This window comes from Oncorhynchus clarkii, chromosome 23 (genome assembly GCF_045791955.1).
Source record: "Oncorhynchus clarkii lewisi isolate Uvic-CL-2024 chromosome 23, UVic_Ocla_1.0, whole genome shotgun sequence".
NCBI lineage: Eukaryota > Metazoa > Chordata > Actinopteri > Salmoniformes > Salmonidae > Oncorhynchus > Oncorhynchus clarkii.
Window position 1 is genome coordinate 1762652 of NC_092169.1, and position 9694 is coordinate 1772345.

The window sequence follows — 9694 nt, forward strand, 5'->3', positions numbered from 1 at the left end:
ATGACCTTTAAACCTTTGACCACTGATTTTTAACATAGTATTTCCAAGGTCTGATTCTCCCCAAAGTAACTGACAAATTGAACAAGGATAGCAACATTTGACACCAATGACATGTGTATTTATGTGATGTCCCATAGAATATATATTTTTTAACATTATGTCAGTGCTACTTACAATAGGACACTTACTCACTGTGTTTGAAATTATATTTAGGTTGAATTTTTTTTCCACTGCTTGTTACAGGTGGATAGTGCCTTGTTTGAAATGACATTTATGTACTCACAACTTGTTTGATCAAGTTACAGTAGGAAAGGGTCTTTGGGTCTTGTTCTCAATATATTCATCCACTTGTTTGAGGATTTTTTTTGTATGAAGTATTCCCAGATATATTTTCTACGATACATTTTGTACATCTTTGTACTTTCAGATTCGGGTGCGTATGCACATTTCTTGTTTGAGGCCTTTGACACTAACAAGAATGGATCAGTTAGTTTCGAGGTAAGACTATTTTTACTATTGTCTACTTCCTAAGGGAGTGAGGAAAAACTCTGTCTGTAAATATGCAGTTGTAGCAGAATACATGCCTTTCCTCTCCTTTTCAACACACACACACACACACACACACACACACACACACACACACAAACAACCTTGTTGATGAACACACTGGTGAGCATACAATGTATTGCAGTGAGCCACATAATCTTCTTTGCTGATGCTATAGCCCCAGACAACTCGTATTGTGATATCACAACACAATATATGACCTTCCTCTCACTCAATGTCAATAAATAGCTTTAAATAGCTTGTATGGATGGTTATTAACTTGTAGTGGTGGAAAAATGTTACATGTTGAACGCTGGTGGGTATGACAGGTGGCGAGGAATTTTTTCTGTCTTTTCACAGGACTTTGTGATTGGTCTGTCTATCATTCTGAGAGGAACGATAAATGACCGGCTGAACTGGGCCTTCAACCTGTACGACCTGAACAAAGATGGCTGCATCACCAAAGAGGTAACACACACAGATGCACACAATATATCTACCATTCTGAGCTTTCTGTGTTCTAAATGTGACCGGTTACAGGAGGCGTTTGACACTAGGTCCTAGTTCACAGGCCATTAAAAATCATTCTTTTTGTTATTTTTTTTAAAACCTTCTTGAACTTTCATGTGCCTTAATTACAAATGTGTATGAGATCTGTAAATATCAAGAAAAAAATAGCCTAGTTTTACCCAAGGAGAAAGCACTGAGCTATTCAGGGAGAAAGACAGGATACTTCCTGGCTAGTTATGATTGGCTGACATAATTGTGTCATTGGAAATGCAGAGAGATGAGTCCTGATTGGTCTGTCATGTTACAGGCTTCTGTCTGTAACAGAATGGGGGCTTCCCTGAGGGGTATCCTATGAAGCAGTTTTGAGGAGTTAGCGAGGTAACTTTGGTCAACTCTGAGTTCAACTCGAGATAACCAGTCATACGAAAGTTGTTCACCTTTTAGCTAGGTAAATATCTATGTCAACGAATCCTTCACAACTCACGGCTAACTTCACTTACCCTGAATCAAATGACTGAACCACGAGTTGAGGACCAATTAATTCAGATTCCCTCCCTCTTGCAAAGATTGCATCATCCCCTTCATTTAAGGAAGGCAACTGATTTAATATTTTATTAATTAAATGTTGTTTTTTTTCTGCAAAATGTTAAAATATATCTGTTACGGTTTTCTTCCGGTGAAAGAGAGGCGGACCAAAATGCAGCATGGTTATTTGTATACATCATTAATAAAGATAAAGATAAACACAAACAGTATACAAAAACAATAAACATGAAGGAAAGGGGGGAAAATTAAAAAAAAAAAAAAAATAAATACCTAAATAGCCTATCTAGTGCAAACAAACACAGAGACAGGAACAATCACCCACGAAACACTCAAAGAATATGGCTGCCTAAATATGGTTCCCAATCAGAGACAACGATAAACACCTGCCTCTGATTGAGAACCACTTCAGGCAACGATAGACTTTTCTAGATAACCCCTCTATACCACAATCCCAATACCTACAAAACCCCAAGACAAAACACACCACATAATTAACCCATGTCACACCCTGGCCTGACCAAAATAATAAAGAAAACACAAAATACTAAGACCAGGGCGTGACAATATCACATTACACATTTAGTAATGACAGAATGCATTTTAAACTTCACGCAATGGACACTTTTGTTTGACTTGATAATTTGTTTTTTTTATTCATAGATATGCACACCAAAAACGGCATTAACGATAATTTAGCTGGGTTTAAGTAAAGAGACTACTTTCTGGAGGACAATGTCATGCTGACTCACAAAAATTAGATTTTCCTGTGTTTTAAGTATATTTCCACACTATGAGGTTGGAATAATACTTTGAAATTGTGAAAATGAAGATAATGCCCATTTAGTGTCAACCCTGCAAATTCAGCCTGTTTTTGCCTTCCATGATGAAATTAACAAGCGGTTAATGAATGTTCAGTGTTGCCCTCCCCATTAAAACAACTCCTAGAGTCCTAGCAAAATTCTCGCAATGGGAATTTTCTCCAAGTTATCTCCTAAATGGGATAACAAGTTTATCAACTTTTAAAGCAGCATAATGTTCCTAGGTTTACTCAACTACACTGTATGATATCTATACTTTAAAAAATAAGCAAATCACTTACATTTGACATAAGCCTCAATAGAGAAATCAGACACAAATCTAAAGTCTATTCTAAAATGGACAGTTCTTAAATTGACCATCAATCTCAAATTGGAGAGTGATTGACAGATCTTGTACTGTGGAAGTATACCCTGTGTCATCTCTCTCTCTCTCTCGCTTTCTCTCTCCCTCTCTGTAGGAGATGATGGATATAATGAAGTCTATCTATGATATGATGGGGAAGTACACATATCCCTGTATGCAGGACGAGGCGCCCAGAGAACATGTGGAGAGCTTCTTCCAGGTCTGTTTATCAAAACCCTTGAGCAAGGCACTTAACCCCCAAACTGCCCCACAGGCAGGCACTGATTGATATTTGACAAATTTTTCCTCCCCTTTCTCCCTTCTAGAAAATGGATCGTAATAATGATGGGGTGGTCACTATTGATGAGTTCATCGAGTCATGCCAAAAGGTAGGTTGTGTGTTTTTATTTAAAGTTATTTAAGTGACCAGATAAGGAGGAAGGGAGACTGTATTTTATACCCAAGTATTAACACAAATATTGGCATACTGCCTTTTCAGAAATTACACAACAAATGTGTCATCTTAATTAAACATATAAAAAAACAAATAAATGAAATAAAACATGTAAATATTTTACATTCAACTTATTTAATCAACAACAAAATTTCCCCTCCTCCACAAAACATACCACTCCTTCATAAGTCCACTTCGCCTCAAACAATGGGACAATTTACAGCCGAGAATAAAATCCACTTTTATTCTCGCTTTTATTAATCCTTTAAAAACACATCTTACATCCTTACCATATCCCTTGTCAATATTTCTGAGTAGGAAAAATAAAATAGACATCTTAGCTTGTTCCAAAATAAAACAGTTGACATTTTCTTTTCTGTTGCTTACTGTATTGAAATCCCAAAATTAAAACGTGTTGTTGAAAATCTCTGCTACAGCTGTAAACAAAGGCTTTCAAAATAGGTTTTATCCTCTCCGTAAAACAGTGACAAATATTTTCTTATATTACAAAAAGGACATCCATCTCCATCATCTGAATTAATGACAGATACAAAAGCATCAACTGCAATGATGCCATGTAAAACCCTCCATTGCATATCACCAGTACCCTTTTGTACCGGTGGCTCTCCATGCTGGCTTTACCTTGTCATCAAGGCCCAGTTTTAACCTCCAAGGAGTGTCTTTTCTATTTTCCAATGTATCTTTATTTTATACCTTGACACACCCCCTATATAACTCCTTCCCATTCACCTCATCCAAACCCACCTCTTCCAATCCTCTCAAATCCAGTAATTAAACCTTTCTGTCTGGCTCTGGGATATTAGGTGTAACTTGGAAAATGGGCGTCTTCATCTTGTGCCTGTTTCTTGTGACTCTTGCGCATAATCCACTCTTCTGCTGACAGAGCCTTCCTGCAACATCCAGCAGTTGTCCGACAACCCTTTCCGACCTCACCCCCAAATGTTCAGCCACCCATCCTCCATCCATTAAGGTGGGCCCAGCCATGGCCATTAACTGCTTCAGGGTGATGATTTTGCTCTTCTCCAGCATCCTGGAGAAATGTGGAACCGCTCTAGTTGTACAATACAATCTTGCCCCATAATACACCAGAGGTTCCTCCAGCAGCCAATGCACTGACTCCACTGGAGTGCTTCTGGACACCTTCATTATGCTCCAAACCCTAAGAAGGCCTCTGTTAAACGGAGGTACTCCATCCCTAGAAATCTGACTACTATCATCCAAGTATAAACCCTTTAAATCTAATCCCCTGACCTTCTGTAATACCAGACCTGCCACCCCTCTCCAAACCACATTTTTCGGTCCATAAAGCAATCTTTGAATAAACTGAAACCGGAAAGCAGCAGCCTTACTAGCAAGATGTACAAGACCTTGTCCCCCTCCTCTTTTGACAAATACAAAACACCTTGTGGAACCCAGTGATATTTATCTCTACAATAATTGCCTGTATCTTGGCCAGAAGGCCAGACCATGGCTCTAATCATGACAACCGATGCCACAGTGCACCCCTGTATGACATTCAAGATAACAACCACCGCCATCTCCTCATACCCCCTTCCACCATTTCAAACACCCCATTCCAATTTTTTTCCATTGTCCCCTCATCCCCTATGATACTTAAAAACTCCCTTACACCATTCCAACCCCCCTGGCAAAGCCATGATCCCTCCAAACCATTTCCCAATCTGTAATTATTGTTATTTTATTTAACCTTTTTTTTTTTAACTAGGCAAGTCAGTTAAGAACAAATTGTTATTTACAATGACAGCCTTGGAATAGTGGGTTAACTGCCTTGTTCAATGGGCAGAACAACAGAATTTTACCTTGTCAGCTCGGGGATTCAATCCAGCAACCTTTCGGTTACTGGCCCAACGCTCTAACCACTAGGCTACCTGCCATCCCAGGTACAGCACAACTTTTTTCCCAATTTACCTTTGCAGAGGATATTCCCTTAAACCGATCAACCATGTGACTCAAACTATCCACCTCTGCTTGACCTTTCACCTAAATAAATACATCATCAGCATAGGCTGAGAGACGAATATGAGGAATATCCTCTGAAAGGTGCACCCCTTCTATGCGACTTCTAATGCTATTTAGTAGTGGCTCTATAGCGATGACATTCAACATTCCCGGACAACAAACACCCCTGCCTCATTCCTCTACACACTTTAAAAGGTGCATTCAAACCAATGTTACTTTCAATACACTTTCAATGTCACCATATATGACCCTGATAATGGCAATAAAATCAGAGCTGAAACCAAAAGCCACAAAATGTATTTTCCTGATCAATTGAAATTAGACCAGCATTCAACCCAATAGCCCTAGAGATGTCCAAAAAAATCCTGAATCAGGGAAATGTTATCCCCTATCTGCCTGCCGGGAACACAGTAGGACTGGTCCATGTGTATGATTTGCCCCATCACCTCCCTCAGCCTGTTGGACAAAGCCTTGGACAGGATCTTATAATCAGTGCACAATAAAGACACCGGCCTCCAGTTCTTCACTTCCCTAGGGTCACCCTTTTATGGCAGTAGGGTGAGGACAGCCCTTCTGCATCTTATCGGTAGTAACTCTCCGATCAAACTATCGTTAACTACTGCTACCCAATTCTCTCCCAACATAGCCCAAAAGACTTAAAAAAGTAAACGAGAAGCCCATCAACACCCCTTTCATGTTCCATGCCTTTTAATGCAGTGTATTGCTTCTGCAAAGACAATGGTTGCTCTAGTTCGACCTGAGCTTCTGCAGCCACATGTTTTATCCTCTTTGTACTCACACTTGTAGAGCTCAGCATAGAACTCTACTGCTCTCTTTTATAATTTCACTAGTGCTAGTGAGCTCCTGTCCAACAGCTGATTTGAGGCAATGAATAATTAATTCTTTGTCCATTCTTCGTCAATCTCTAAACCAAAGAAAAATTTGGATGAGGCATCCATTTCAGAGATTCCCTGAAAATGTATTCTCACCAATGCCCCCTGTGCTCTGATACCCAGCAGGTCTGCCAATGCAGCTTTTTCCCTCTTGAGTGCCTTGAATATGGCCTCAATCTCCCGTGGTCTCAACTAACGTCAGGAGTTCCACTATTTCAGACTCTAGGGCGTTCATTGATCTGGTGATATTTCTGGTGACATTCATCGTGTACTGATTACAGAATTGTTGAATCTGGATTTTCCCTGTATCCCACCACTGTTGAAGGGATACAAAACTGTCATTTTGAGACCTCCACCTCCACCTCTCCCAGAAAAAACTACAACATTTCCTGTAGTAAGCATCACTCAATAAAGTTATATTAAAATGCCAGTATGTGCTTTCAGGTTTTACAGCGTTAATATACACCACCTTAGTTATTAAACAATGATCAGAAAATCCCACTGGGGTTATAACACTTGATTTACAGAGCTGAGATTGATGCTCAAAACAATAAAACCTATCTAACCTGGCCAGAGAGATGGTGTTCTCGCTCACATTGGTCCATGTGTACTGTCTCGTGCCTCCATTTTGACTCCGCCAAATATCACATAGTTAATGTGTTAACAAAAGGCCTTTTAAAAAAGTCCTTGAGGCTATATGAGGTTCTTTGTGATTTCTATCTAAATCACTGACTGTGCAGTTAAAATCCCCAGCAAGAAATAAATAATCCTCAGTACTACATTTCTCAATGGTATTTGATAATGTCTCTAAAAAACATACCCTCTCAACTGCCACTATGGGGCATGTACATTTATCAGACACATAGTGATGTTTTCATTTTCATGATGTTTTCATTAAAATTCATTGTAGAAAACGTGTCACTTCCCTTTCACTTTAATAAATCATACACTACGGCTCTTTTTTTACGTCTCTTGCCCCATTTACGTTTAAAGAATGAATCTTAACTGCTCATGGCTGGAAAAAAATACAACGTTAAGGCTGCGACTGAACTGTTTAATTTCCTTTCGAATTTACCTAACTTGTCACTCTCGTGACCACTTTCTTTAGTCTAGCAATTTCTGGGCTTGACAAACCCCCCCCTTTATTTTTTATATCAGAAACTTTGCTGATTCAATAAACAATTCACTTTCAGGAAAAACAAATCTGATACATTATACATTAATCCTGCATATATTTTTTTCCCTTTTGCCAAATTCAGAAATTGACATACTTTTTCAATCCAATACCTCCCTTCCACTCCCTTTCTCTCGCTATTTTGTTGTGATGCATCAGATGCCTCATTAGATCTATCAATCTCTACCTTCCTCTTAGAATTAGAACCTTCATCACCCCTTAAAGTCTTCCTCTTATTCCTCGGTACTTTGAAAGCTGCTTCATTTTCCATTGTTTCACTCTCCTCTTGAACTCCCATTTAATTCTCCAGCACCCCCTCAGCGACCTCAATCGCAGTCTCACCTACTGCCCCCCCCCCCCCTTTTCCCTGCTCTACCACAACTGCCCACCTTCTCCCTTCTCCTGAACCCTTAGCATGTTCATCCCTTCTCAGTGGTGCTTCAGCAGCACCAGTGCTTAGAGCTGCTACCGGGCTCTGCACGCTAGTTCTCTTGACAATTACGCACCAAATGCCTCTTCCACAACCAAAGGATTTCATTGATTCAGTAGAAGCGTAGAACACATAATCAAACCCATCAATCTTGAAACTAAAACGGTCAATTCAGTTCGTCAGTATCCTTCTTTACAATCATGTGCACTTGTTTCCTATGAGATGCATGTTTCAGCAAAGGAGATTTGCATCCAAAAATAAGATTCTTTATTGTAGATACAAGTTGTCCATGACGAGAACTCTCGCTCCAACACTTAATCTCTAACAAATGGGGGCACGTTAGAAAGTATAACTCTCAACTATCGTATTCACCTTTTAAATGGAATCTAAGAGTATTACTACAGCGCTATTCATCCTTGAGGTTGATTTTATGCTATCATACCCAATGATAGCGCCCACTGCTAAACTACATTCTTCCACCGAACACCCTGCCACAACTGGAATATTCACCCCATGCCCCCAACAAAGTTTTTCAAACTCTAAACCTCCACGAGTGGCCATTACAACCAGCCTCTCCCACTGGTTGCGCCCTGGAGAGAACCAACCTCAACGATCCCACCACCCCTATACGTGCTTAGTGATAGTGAGACAATATAAAACAACTCAACTACCCAATATAGTGAAAACAATTCCATTGTTCGCGCCTGCTTCCGACTCACTCCCAGCATGCTCTCCGACGAGAAAGAGAGACTACTCTTGAGGGTCACCTCTACTGTCGTCTGTTTTAGGGAGTCAGACTCCCATGAGAAAGAACAAGAAGCTGAAACAAACAGGGTTTCATTGTGCCTCTGGAAACTTGCTGTCCTTGCTGTCTCTCTTTAACTAAGATTTCTATCTCTCCTTCTCTCTCCATCCCTCTCACTCTCTTCAGGATGAGAACATCATGCAGTCCATGCAGCTGTTTGACAATGTCATCTAGAAGCCTCTGACATAGAAAAGGGGCTGAAGAACAGAGGTGTGTTTGTGCGCGTGCATGTGTGTGTTGTGGGGGGACTCTGAAAGGGGCTTGGACATTGACCCTCAGCCCCCCACCCCAAATCCTGACACCTCCTAATAACTCCTTTCTCTCCGCACCCACTCCAAGCCAAAAGAAGGCCCCTCCTCTTATCCAACCTTTAATCTCTTCCAGAGACACAGAGAAGAGAAGGGCTGGCTCATAGACTCTGACCCACACCCACACCAAGGACCTGTTCAGGAATGTGCAACTTTACAGAATGTTCAGATAGAAATGCGTTGTGCAGAACAGATATGATATGATTGCCAGACGTTTGTAATAAGGAGTCAATCGTGTCAGCTCTATTTGTCAATCTGCAACGTTCGAGGTGATTTTCCTCATTGAATACACTTGTTTCATTAACCATTTCATTATTTAACACTCCTGTTTCTGAGAAAGCTGCTGTAGCCTGCTGGCTGGACTCAACATAGGATTAAATCCCCCTACTCACTGATCTAAGGTCAGTTTTGCATAGCCCCACCTAATGGTTAAGGTTACGGTCAGGAGTGGTTCAGCGGATCCTAGATCTGTGGATGCCAACTTCTACCAGAGCAGGTTGACTCCTGACACTTCTGACATTAATACAGAGGTAACTAGCGCCACTTAGTGGACAAAAGGAGGAAAGGACACCTGGAAAAGGGACAACAGAACAGAAGGGACTGAGGATCTGAAGGATGAGACTCACTCTTCACGAACAGAAGAGACATAGTTGTTTTCAATAAGGGACTGATTTTAATATCGCATGATGATGTCTTTAATAATAACCTATATATATTTACAGAAATACTACAGCCTGTCTGTTGTCTGTCTGCTGGTCCTAGAGTCACCCACAGGTGCCTCGCTCCGTGTATGTGTGTGTGCGATTGTGCATGCGTGTGTACGTATTTGCGTGCTTGTGAGAGGCTGTACTGGCATTCCCGTCTCC

At 40.5% G+C, this 9694-nt stretch overlaps 1 protein-coding gene across 3 annotated transcripts in view; it reads left to right on the plus strand.

Annotated features, from left to right (window-relative positions):
- The window catches only part of LOC139381392 (A-type potassium channel modulatory protein KCNIP2-like), a 220530-nt gene extending 211607 nt beyond the window's left edge, over window positions 1-8923 (plus strand). For all 3 annotated transcript variants that reach the window (XM_071124882.1, XM_071124883.1, XM_071124881.1), the window contains 5 exons: window positions 428-498; window positions 907-1014; window positions 2879-2983; window positions 3090-3152; window positions 8647-8923. In XM_071124882.1, the coding sequence (XP_070980983.1) occupies window positions 428-498; window positions 907-1014; window positions 2879-2983; window positions 3090-3152; window positions 8647-8694 (395 nt within the window). In that variant the 3' untranslated portion in view covers window positions 8695-8923. The remainder of the gene's footprint in view (window positions 1-427; window positions 499-906; window positions 1015-2878; window positions 2984-3089; window positions 3153-8646) is intronic.
- The last annotated feature ends 771 nt before the right edge of the window (window positions 8924-9694 follow it).